Raw genomic sequence first — 12,228 nt, 5'->3', positions numbered from 1 at the left:
TCAGCCAGTTGGCCAGCCGAGATGAACGCCGGTAGCGGAAAATCTGCAAGAAAAACCATGGAAAACCAAGTGCAACAAAGTTGAGTCAGTCGAGAGGACACATTCGGACATGGTTGCTTGATTGATGACGCTGCAATTAAACACACGTCCAGCGATGCGGTAATCTCGACAAATGGACATTAAGATAAAATGCGTTTCGGGGGGCTGGAAAATATTGCGTGTAAATGAAAATGAAAACGAAAATTCAGCTGGTTTTTTCAGCCGTTTTGCCGCTGTGGTTACCAACGAAAGTGTGAAGAAAATGTGCTCTTTAAGTGGTCATCGAAAGTGCCACAGAAGCCGGAGGGAGGAGGCACTTGCCACTTGTTGGTTGCCACTGCCCTGGAGCAATTGAAGCGATAGTTTATGGGTTTCAACCAATGATGAAGAAATAACAATAAAGCGCAAAAAAGCGAAACGTCAAAATCACGAAAAGTCGTTAATAGACGCAAGTCAAAGTCATTGCACAGTGGGGTGGAAAACGATATAAGGTAATTAACTTTGACTAGGTTTTAATAAGTCGATGACTCTGCAACGGTATTGATTTTATGAACGATTTTTGAATTTGAATCAAAATTTTAAAGAGTATCGACTAATGAAACTCAGGGCTCTTATGCTGGAATTTATTTTTAAAAAAATTAAATTATTTTTTATATATGGGTCAAAATCTTACAAAATATAAAGGATAAATGATAAATATGAATATTAAAGGTTGAAAGGTTTATGTAAATGTATCAAATTATTTGTTTATATATTTTGTTGGGTTAAACATACGTAAAGTAAGTAAAATACTTAGATTAAAATATTTAAGTTAATCTACCTATTTATCTTAGCTTCGTTCCACTGTTCGCTGGTTTACAAATAGGCGGAGGCGCTAACAACCTGCCCAAAGTTGCCACCGAGGGCTGTTTTTTTTTTGTTTGAAAAACGAAAGTGCCGCGGCTGCGAAATTAATTTTCTTTCCTCAAAATTTAGGGGCTGAACCTCGCCGGTGGGCGGGGAACGCCCAATGAAGTGGTCAAAGTGTTTTTTGTGGCTAATGATGCCGATAGAAAGCCGTTTAAATACACAATTTTGCATGCTTCCGTTTTTCGCCAATTCGCTTCCTGACCCAGTGCCGAAAAAACAAATGACTTAAGACACGAACTGGGCAGGCGACTCTTCTTCTGCTTCGGCAAACTTCCGCATGAAACGCTAATAGATTCACAGGCGAAAAATATGCAAATCTAAGCCAGGCAACGGTTCAATGAACTTGCGAACTGAACTGCACCGAGAAATGCAAATGCAATTTGCCGATGCGCATTTTTAATGCACAAACACGCAGCAAAGTTGGATATTTACTGCAACGGGTCCAGAACGCCAACTAAGCCAACTGAGGAGCAAAAGCTGCAAAGAAACCGCAGCAGCAGCGGCAGCAAAAGCAGCTTAAGCGGCAGTTAAAGAAGCAGTAAGCAGCAGTTGAGGCAGCAAATCAGTCTGCGGCGAGTGTTGAAAGCGTTCAGACGTAGCAGGCGGAAGGAAAAAATACAGAAACGGAGGTGAAGCGCCAAGAAGTGTGGCAAAGTAGAAAATCTGTTAATTAAGGCGCGTGTGAAAAGTGTGAAAATCAGCCAAAGAGCCCATAAAAAGTGAAAATTATCTTTTTTAAAGTGGAGTGGAAAGGAAACTCAGTTCTTGCGGAAATAATCACTGACCAAAAGCTAAAAATCCAACCAGAAGTTCGGAAAAAGGGAGTGGCTGCGAGAAGAACAGTGGACTGAAGACGCGCCGATCTGAGGTGATTTTTCTTGAGCTCAGCCTCGTTTTATAAATTAATCATCAACAAAAAAATCATAAAAAAGAGCGTAAAGGAGAGAACAAGAAACAAAATCGAAATGGAATTTTAAAATACCATTTTATTTATGTGTATGTGAGTGTGTGTATTTTAGCCAAATATGTGAAATGGAAAAAACTTTCTAAATGAAAGAAAACAACAAAAAAACGACGCACAAAAATTTGAATTCTTTTTATTCTTTACGCCCGAGGAAATTGTGTCAGTCCGCGCTGCTTAAGGTGTGCGTGTGTGTGTTGTATGTGTTTATTTATAAATGAGTTGCCGCTTTTTCGAGTTTGTGTCTTAAGTCTTTCGTTTAGGGCCCGGCAATTTGCTTGGGATTTGGATTTTTATGGATCAGTTTAGATGGTGGGCAAACCCATTTGAGGAAGATATCGATTTCGATCCCCCTGATTGGTCTAATAGACAGCTAGCGACAGCTGTGGTTCAGTAGTTAGTGGTTCAGCGGGTTCGCTTACTAGGTTAGTCGGTTAGCACCTAGTTGCTTCTGCTTAGTAGGATTCTGCGGCAGACGGCGACTTTCTTGCTTTCAGCTGATGTTTCTTCTCGCATTTGCAGCGCTTTAATTTGTTTTCTTCAATTCGTTTCGTTTGTTTTTTAGCTGTTTTATCTGTATTTTTTCTCCTTTTTTTTGACTGGCCCCGTTTCGTTTGTCTGCGCAACGCACGCAAATTACAAGTTAATTATTGAGGCCCAAAGAATTCGCCTGAGAGTTTGGCATGCAATCTGCAGACTGCCAACTGCAGCATCTGCAGCCCATTCCCCAGTACCATTTTCGTTTGTAATTTGTATTTACTTTCTTGCAAATGGCACCCACGCGAAATTACTGGGATGCCTGGGAACCAAAAAAAAAAAATAATGGCTAGCATATATGGGAAACTGCGGCGACTTATTGGCTTAATTTGATTTATCGTAGCAAGCCGCTTTCCCAGAGCTACAAAAATATCTATATAACCGTACGTATATGCAAAGGCTACACAAAAACCAGAAGCGTCCCCCCTTTTTGTAGGATCCATTAGCGGGAATTTTCTGTGCAGGTGTGCGAGATAAATTAAAGCCATCGAGGAGCCTCCATGACAACGGCAGCATCCTCACGTTCGTGCGCCGCAAACTGTGCACATCATTTCATTCAATTATTTGCCTTGCCTTTGGGTGCCTCTTAAAAGACGCGAATCTCATGCCGCCAATCTCATCCTCCAGCCTACAACCCACGTCCGCCATAAGTTTTCCCGCTTGGCCTTGGCTGCCTTTTCTAAACTGTCAACTGTTTGCCGAAATGGCTGTTGCAGCCAAATTTTCACTTTTCATCTGCACAAAAGGTCACAGCAGCAGGCAGCTTCTTCGGCAAAACATCGATGCAGCTGCTAGAGACACTGCCTCGGAGGAGTTTTCTTGTACTGACAAAAAAACCGAGGAAATCTTAAAATTTCGTATATCATTTGAATATTTTTCACCTACTTATTACAATTATAAAAATGAAAATATTAAATTTAACAATTGTAGTAAATTTTAATATGTCAAACTTTGATTTTAATTTGAAATCCTACGCAAAATATTTAAAGTAAATATTAAATCATATTTTCTAACTTGATTCAAATATTTTCAAATTTAATCATGCAATTCAATTTTTTTATTTTAAATGTTTTGTTTATTTTTATTTAATTTTAATATTTAATATGAATTTTTGAATTAAATGTGAAGATATTTATTTTTAGTATATTTTTTATTAGTGTAGACATTGCCTTGGCGGTGTTTTCTAGGCTTGGGTGTAGTTAGCATTCAGATTTGTCGGCTCCTTGGGGTGGCTAAGCCAACTTAGTAAATAAATAACGAAGTAAAGAAAGAAAGAAAGACTTTCCTTTGTACCAAACACATCATTTGCATAGATGAGAAGTGAAAAGCCAAGTTCCTAGAGGAAAGCCTCTCTTTCGGGCTAACAAATGTCTTCATCATGATGATAGGAAGTTAAGGCCCAGTCAAATCAATCACACGACCTTTGTATTACCGGTAAAACGGGCAGTTTAGTGAAAGAGTCATAACCCCTTGCAAAAATACCCATAAAATAGCCATAAAATAAGGAAAAACAGAGCAGCTTCGGGTGCTTCACGCCTTGTTGGGCAGTCAACTGAGATGACAGTGAAGATCATGATGATGACGACGGCGATGGCTGAGTGCGATTACCTAAAGCCGGAGACGACTGTGCTGCTGTAATAGCAGTAAAGATGGCCAAGATGGTTATGACTCCACTCGTAATAGTCTACGCTCATGTTAATGACTCTTGCTTTCGATGGAAAGCCAAAAAAAGAGAAGATATATATGAATGGTTATGAATTGTCAAATCTAAGAATAAACTGAAAAATAAACTGTTTTTTGAAAGCGTGCGAGTGTCTTGTGACTTGGTGCAGTCATAAATAAACAATTAACCAGCTGTCATTGTTTCGTTTGCAATTTGTTTTCGGAAAATTAAAGCCAACTTAATAACCGCCAGTGACCGCCCCCTTCTGCATTAACTTTCCTTTCAGACGGCTGAAATTCGAAAAACAAAGCCGAGAAATTAGAGCCCCAGTGAAAATGAAAGCTGGCCGCGCCTTTGGCTGCCTTTTCTGGGCCCTGCTCTATTGTGTTTTGTATTTGGATCTGGTCAGTGGCAATTCCCCTGAAGATGAGCTGATGGACTTTGATTTCGCCGAGCCCAAGGATGCTGCTGCTCCGGATGCCGACTGGCAATTGGACGATCTGGAGGAGGCCCAGCAGGCGGAGCAGGCTGAGAAAAAGCTGGAGTCCAATATGCTGGACTTTAGTGTGGATCTGGATGAGCCCGAATCGGAGAAGCAATTGCCTCCTTTTGATTGGCGGGAAAGGGTTTTGAGGAATGCTCTTGCAAAAGCTTTGGCGGATGAGGGATTACGGCAGAAGTTTGGCGAAATAATGCCCATTTTAAGAGTACTTTCTTCCCAGCAGCGATTGGCCCTGTCCGCTTTGATCTCGGCCCAAATGAATGCCAAAAAAGGACATGAACTGAAGTTTGAGCAGGTGAGTTTGGAAGGAAATACATCTAATTTAAATAAAAACATAAAAAAAATAATAAAGTAAAAATGTAATATTTCGTTCTGGCAAAAATCAGTTTCTAAATTTATTGTTATATAATTTAATTATTTTTGTGTGTTAATATTTTATTTAAATATTTATCACATTTTTACTTCAGGTTCGCATGATGTTTGGCAACGACAAAAAGCTGCTCCTACCCATAGTATTCGACATTGCAAATCTCATCAAGAGTTCCACCCGCAAGTACATTAATTTGGGTTCCGATTTGGCCTCTGCCGCCCTTTTCAACACACCCATCAGTCGTCGGGAAGATGATTTGACACCAGAGGAGTCCCAACAAGACGATCAAGTGGGCACCATTGCGGTGGATGTGGAGCCAAAGGTGGAGGAGCAATCGGAATCCGAGTCCCTCGAGGACTTTTTCGATGAGATGGGAGCCGAGGTCCTGGATCCGCAGATGATTAATGAGGCGCTAACGGGCGATCTGCATGGCAATGATACTAAACCCGTGAAACTAGAAAATCGTGGAGAAAACCATCAAAGAGTTCGTCGATCGGCTAATGAGTTTGTTCACAAGCTAACTCGATCTGTGCCCCTGGCTTCTGTGAATGAACAGCAACTGCTGGGTGGCATTGCTGGCAGGACCATCAAACTGAATACCACTGCCTTCCAACAGTCGAATAGTCAGGAGGAGGAGCAACCAGCTTCCGCTAATGATGGCCAATCGTATGCCGAGATTGAGGATCTGGCTTTTGCTGGTCTTAATGGCACTGAAATCCCACTGAGTGCCGATGAGCGATTGGATCTGCAAAGAAACAGCGGTGAGGAGTCCGGAGAGGAACCTCTACCCAGTCCCGAGGAACTGATAGCCGGTCCACGTTATCGCCTGGGAAAAAGACCGCTGCCAGGTCAAAAGTCAGGAGCTCCCATTAAGAGAAAGAGGGTCTCCTCATCTTCTGTTCGTGGAAGACCCAAAACCTCAGCCAGTTCACACAAACCCGTGGTGACAGCAGCTGCGGGTCACAAGAAATGCGAACGATTCACCAGCAACATGTGCATCCGCACCGACGACTATCCGCTGTAAGATCCCCGTAGATAGTTGGTTCTCCCTGGTTTCCGGTTCCGGTCCATAGTCCTTAGTCCTTACACCTTACTCCTAGTTTAGTCTGAGTTTTAGTCCTAATAAACAGTAATTTATTTAAATCACTTGCCTAAAATTTCCCTTGCACTTATGCTTAGTTATTGGTTTTGGTTTTGGCTTGCAAAAAACAGTTGGAAACTGTATCTATTATTTTCGAAATCCCAGTGAACAGATCATGGGCAGCATTAGGCGACACAAGAACGCCATGTCCGCTCTTTTGGCCGAGTTCTACGATAAACCCAACAATAATCTGGAGTTTGGCGATGACTTCGATGACTTCAGCCTGAGCAAAAAGAGGTGAGTAAAAAATAGAAAGGAAATGGAAAGGTGTTACCAATTTAAATCGATTAAGGTTTAAAAATGCGACCAATTTAAAAGCATCACTTTGCTTTTGAAAGCATTTGAAAAGAATTTATTGGAAGACAATAAAAGTTATAGGTTTGACTTCTTTTATTACGGTGTTAAAATGTTTTTTTTTATTATTCACACAAAGCAAAGAAAATGTATTAGTAAATGGAATTTTAGATTACACAATTCTCCAAATATTTCAAATATTTTTATTTCGTCTTGGACTATAACAAAATATAAGCATAAAAATAAAATTTTTTTTCTAGTTTAAATGTCATAGCTGTTTACAAAATAATATTAATTATGACGTTTTGGCATGAACAATGTACATTTATTAAATCTATCATTATACGGAATTTAGGTTTACAAAATTGTCGAAATATGTGAAATAATGTTTTTTATTTTGGTCTTTAGTTATAAAAGATCAATGAAAAAAACCAATTCCAAACCCCATTTAATAATGAAATACTCCATAAAATAATATGTTTGCCTGACAGATTTATACAATTAATAATTTAATTACAATTTATTTTATCTTGATTTACAGGCGTGAGGATGAAGGCAGTGCCGGTGGAATGTGCCAGAGCGTGGTGCGTTATGCGCGACCCCAGAAGGCGAAATCCGCTTCGGGAGAGTGGAAGTACATTGTGAACACTGGTCAGCACACGCAAACGTTGCGACTGGAGAAGTGCAGGTGGGTGTTAATGGATTTTCCACTTGAAAGGAAATTGCATTATTAACTTTGTTATCTTCCCCCCAAAATCCCCAGTAATCCCGGCGAGAGTTGTTCCTACCTGGCGCAAACTTATCGCTCGCACTGCTCACAGGTGTACAATTACCATCGACTTTTAAGTTGGGATAAAGTACGTGGTCTCCATGTGGATATCTTCAAGGTGCCCACCTGCTGCTCCTGCCAGGTGGATGGTTATCGCCAGCAGTTTCCCCCTCTATCCTCCATCCAAGCCAAGGATTATTCGCCACTGAGCACTCACTCGAATACCAATCACAATGGTTATAGTACTATTAACGAAGAAGATCTGGATTATGCGGATGAGAGTGAGGAGGATGAACTGGGACTTCGCTATCCTTCGTTTAATAATCGCGAGACCAATGAGCTGTATTCCAGCAGCAACAAAGTAAGAGTGAAGCTTCCTGGTCTAAGCTCAAGTGTGGGTCCCTATCTCAGTCCCCCCGAAGATGAAGAGGATCGTTATGGAGGAGGATACAAGGGATCTAGTTCCAGTTCCAAGAAGTATTACAGGCGGCCACAGCCGCATTCGGAGGCTCGTCTGGACTTGGATTTGTCGCCCAGCGAGAGGCATTCGGAGCAAGAGGTAAACCTACCGAACGGCGGTGCAGAGAAGCCGCGTATACCGCTCAATCGCAAGCGTATTTATGCCTCCACCCACACAGCCCCCACCACAACATCATCATCTGCAATACAATCATCCCCAGGAGGAGCTGCCTTTGGCCTACGATTTCCACAGACCACAAGTCTACCAGCCCGAACGGGAACAGCTGCCCTTAGCCCAGCGTCCTTCGCCAGTGGCGCCTCCCCAGTCCCAGCCCAGTTTGGCCCCCCTTCCCATGCCGCCCATGCCCATCAAACAGGTGCCGCACCACCAACTCCAAAGCAAAGCGGCAGCAAGTCGCGACCCCGCTTCTATGCACCACCACCACCAGCAGTCGCCAGTCAGACGACCACCCACTCAGTGGCTAACAGCCTCCCAGCGTCGTCACTTTCGAGCACCGAACGCACCACCAATCAGTGGGAGCAAAGGGCTGAGTCGACGGCACTACCACAACCGCCGGCCGTCTATCCAGTGAGCGGTGGTGGTGCTAGTAATGAGATGTCGGGCAAGAGGATCAACTACAACTATCATCCCATCATTGATTTCTTCGAGAAGAATCGCAAGGCGGAGGCGGCGGCTACGGTGAATCCCCAGGCAGAAGAATCACGCAACTACCCACAGATTATTAACCCCAAATCTTCGCAACAAAGTGGCATGGGAATGGGCTTGGGCATGGAGAGCTTGGCTGGAGTGTATCAACATCCCATTCCAGTGATCCCCAAAACCCATGAGAGGCGCATGGGTTTCAGGGCAACTAATGCAGGTGGTGCCGGTGGTGCTGTGGGTGGTGGTTTCGCCAGCGATAACGCCTGGCTGCCCATGGTTGTGGAGTAGCTTAAGCCTAAGTCTCGCATGAAAGTCCAAATCCTCTAGAATTCCCGAAAATCTAATCTAACGTATTAACGCCGATGCCTTAGCCTCGTGGGGAGCCTTAATCTCACCCCAAAACCCACTCTAATGTTTAACCAACTATGTTTATTTATTTATTTATTTCGTAGTGTGTAGTGAAAGAAAAATAATATGATATGTCCTCGTTGTTCGGGGAGGTACAATTGGTCAAAAGCTTGGTTGAATTGTCGCAAGAGTTTTAGCAATAAATATAATTTATTGAAATCTTAAAAGGTGTTTTATATCTTAGTTTTTTGGATTTGTGAGCATTAACATTTTGCACTCACTGTGCTTGCTGTTAACTTTTAAGCCACTGTTATTTGGGATGAGTGAAAAATCTAAAGCATCTTTTAGGCGCTTGCGAAAATGTTACGCATGCGCAACCGCATTCATGTTTAAAAAGCTGTTAAATTTTATTGACAATAAAATCGGGCAATATATTTTTATATTAAGTACAGATTACTTAAATGATGTAGTAAAAATTAAATGGCAACTTTTAAACTTTACTTAAATACGAGTTAAAAAATATTGAATAATGTATTTTTTGCGACTTAATTTAAAGATATTTTATTAATAATATTATCTTTCTATTAATCTTAAACCTTTCATAAAAGCTAATTCGTGTTATTCCTATTACTATTCCAACAAAGAAAACATTTAATTTTTACACATGGAAACAAGCTCATGAATATATTTATTTTACCCATTAAATATTCCCACCGCAGCATACCAATAGTGCCTATAAATCAACCCCATCAAAAGATCCCATTATTCCCCGCAAAAATATTTAAAGCAACCAAATTAAATGACCAGTGCATAAATTATTTCACCGTTCGTTTTTGCCTTTCGCCCAAATGACACAAATACACGAAAATTTCAGTGGCTTTCTGCTGAAGTTCAAGTTGAGGGTCAAGTGGCGGGCGCTAATGAGATACGAGAGACCGCGAAAATAAAAACACTTGGCCAAACGATCGAACAAACTAAAGCTGGAAACTAGTTTCTGCACGGGGAGCCAGAAAGTTGCAGTGTTTTATACCACCGATGCTTGTGGCGTATGCAAAGTGGGTTTCTAAAGCGAAACGAGGCCTGAAATCTCCGACTTTGACCAGTTATAACATTGGACGTTGAACGTTGCAACGCAGCAACTTCAGTTTCGCTTTCATTTGCTGCCGAGGCGGCTAACAAACGACCGATGACGACGACGACGATGATGACGAGACTGCAAAGACATCTATCTCGTCACGAAAGAAATAAAGAAAAGAAAGAAAGAAAGGCTTCAAACTGGAAAATTGGAAAAATTGGCGAGGAAATTTTATAAAGGCCGAATGATAGCACACTTACTGCACAGTTGTCGGTTGGCCGTCGTCGAACGCGAAAGTGAAAAGTAGTGAGAGTAAAAGTGCAAAATGGCAGTGTTAAGGATTTTTTGGCTGCTTCTACTATACTTCCAAGTAATTCAAGGGATCAAAGTGGATAGTCCCAGCCAGGAAGGAGGTTCTACTTCTACGCTAAATCCCCCAGTTTATAGAGTTTCCAAGCCGGAACCCAAACAACATGAAAATCGGGTTCCTCCTCATCTGCAGGATATTCGTCCTGGTTATGTGGACGATGATGCGGGGGATGTGATCAGAATTATAGAGCCTCCTCAGCATTTTCAGCAGCTAAAAAGATTACGTCAGAGGCAACCTTCCAATCCTCCTGTAATCTGGGAACAACCAAGAAAACTGGCCACCAACAGGGTTAAGATAATAAACCAAGGCGACCTCCTCACCCAAGAAACCCAGCTGCAAAGCGGCCCCAATCAGCTGCAAATACCCATGGAAATTCTGGCCTCAGTGCGGAAAACAGAGCGTCTTTTGCAGCGACAGAGACAAAAGTTTCCGCAAGTAAGACAACGTCATATCCAAAGGCAAAGTCATACGTTAATAGCCCAAAAATCACTGGAACAGCAGCTCTACCAACGTGGCCAACAGCAAAGGCTGAGAGCGGTTTTGAGTCGCCAACAAGAGCACAAGAGAAGTAAAAGAAATAGAAGGCACGTTGCAGAGGTTCCAGAGAAAAGAAAGGATAAATATGATGTACAAAAAGGTTTAAAATTGGTGGCTCACATAGGAGACCTGCTGAAAAATGCCACGCAATATTTACCCGACGACGACGGGGTCACCAATGAGCTGAAGACGGGGTCACCTAACAGCTGCAGCAATGCTGCAACCAATTGTCAGGCAAATCGGCGACGTCGCCAAAGGCTTTTCAAGCAGCAAGTCAAGTCAGCAGAGCGGGAAAAATTAAAGGAGAGGCGGCGGTTTAACTTCCGGAACGAGCCAACAAAAACAACAACAACTACAACTCAGGCGACAATAACAACTACAACTAATGGCAAATTGGGGTTTTCAAGTGTCAATTCAGTGGCGGATTTAACTTCCGTAACTTCCGCAACTCCGCTGGCCAGTCGCCTGGTGAATTCACGCAAATCCAAATCCAAATCACCTAAGCCAAAAACCAACCGCAACGATGACTCCATACTCTATGCGGATGTTATGACGAATATACGCAATTTGTGGCAGGAGCACGATCTCTTGGAGGCGACGGCTCCCAAGTTTATTGCACCCGGCGAGGTGGCCAACAACACGGACTATCGCTCGCTGGATGTTTATCTCAAGGAACTAGATGATTTGGCCAAGAAGCTACCCACAGTGGCTCCAATAACTGGCTTAAATCAAGAGGAACTGCAGAGGGCCACTCCGACGCCCAGTTGGTATCTGATTAACTCGGAGGGCGGAATTTTTGAGACCCGACTGGATAGCCAGACGAAACCCTCTTCGTCGCTCTTCCATCGGTTCCCCGACATGCCCAACCAAAATCAGAGTGTTTCCACATTGGACTTGGAGTAAATATGCGGTGAATTTGAGTGTTCAACTAGTTGTTATTTATTTATTTAAAAAGAATAAAGTATTATTAATGGAAAAGAAACAAAAACTAAGTATTATTTAAGGGAACTTAAATATTATTTATAAAATTGATGTGTAAATATATAACAAGTTATTTTTGAAGGAAAATTTCAGTGTTTTTCTATGGTTTCTTTGCTTTTTCATAATTGGCATTTGCAAATCCTACTTCAAAAAATGTTCTCTAATTTTAAAACATATTTTGCAAAAAATATTAAATGAATTTTTTAATAAGTTGATAATTTTGTTACCACCTGCAATAAATATTTTCACAATATTCAACATTTTGTTATACAAGAAAACTAATTTAAAAAGACTCTCATAAAAATCTTTCACATGTCATAGGTTTCTCTAATAATAGTAATCATTTAAATATTTACATGTAATCAAAGGTATAGCCCTGGAACCCTTCACCTTACCTTTTTCAATGCTACATCTCTGTGGATTCTTGCTGGCCAGCCAAGCATTTAACTCGGCTAATTACAACAGAGCTCAGCTCCCAACTCAAGTCACAAGTTCTTGGCTAATGTGGCAATTTAGATAAGCCCGAAAAGCTGCCAACTGGCAATTAGCCCCGAGCTTGAGCCCCCAAGATGCCGAACGTGCGAAACGCATTGTCCAAAGCCCTGACCC

At 41.8% G+C, this 12,228-nt stretch overlaps 2 protein-coding genes across 2 annotated transcripts; both read left to right on the top strand.

Moving 5' to 3' along the window:
* Positions 1 to 1,505: 1,505 nt before the first annotated feature.
* Positions 1,506 to 8,857, top strand: NT1 (Neurotrophin 1). Its single transcript, XM_044394417.2, has 6 exons — positions 1,506 to 1,816; positions 4,396 to 4,906; positions 5,079 to 6,001; positions 6,228 to 6,359; positions 6,958 to 7,104; positions 7,180 to 8,857. Exons 2-6 carry the CDS (start codon positions 4,445 to 4,447, stop codon positions 8,594 to 8,596), a joined length of 3,081 nt encoding a protein of 1,026 aa, XP_044250352.1. The 5' UTR covers positions 1,506 to 1,816; positions 4,396 to 4,444; the 3' UTR covers positions 8,597 to 8,857.
* Positions 8,858 to 10,056: 1,199 nt separating this feature from the next.
* On the top strand, positions 10,057 to 11,541 carry LOC108068901 (uncharacterized). The gene has a single exon (XM_017158734.2). It carries the CDS (start codon positions 10,057 to 10,059, stop codon positions 11,539 to 11,541), a length of 1,485 nt encoding a protein of 494 aa, XP_017014223.2.
* Positions 11,542 to 12,228: the final 687 nt, after the last annotated feature.

The sequence above is a fragment of the Drosophila takahashii genome, chromosome 3L, assembly GCF_030179915.1.
Source record: "Drosophila takahashii strain IR98-3 E-12201 chromosome 3L, DtakHiC1v2, whole genome shotgun sequence".
Lineage (NCBI taxonomy): Eukaryota > Metazoa > Arthropoda > Insecta > Diptera > Drosophilidae > Drosophila > Drosophila takahashii.
This window is presented reverse-complemented; position numbering and strand designations above follow the sequence as displayed.

Excerpts from the sequence above, each read along its gene's own strand:
- NT1 (XM_044394417.2), top strand. The coding sequence starts at position 4,445 with ATGAAAGCTGGCCGCGCCTTTGGCTGCCTTTTCTGGGCCCTGCTCTAT. Across the intron at positions 6,002-6,227 it reads CGCACCGACGACTATCCGCT|TGAACAGATCATGGGCAGCA; the intron begins GTAAGATCCCCG and ends TCGAAATCCCAG. Across the intron at positions 7,105-7,179 it reads TTGCGACTGGAGAAGTGCAG|TAATCCCGGCGAGAGTTGTT; the intron begins GTGGGTGTTAAT and ends CAAAATCCCCAG.
- LOC108068901 (XM_017158734.2), top strand. The coding sequence starts at position 10,057 with ATGGCAGTGTTAAGGATTTTTTGGCTGCTTCTACTATACTTCCAAGTA.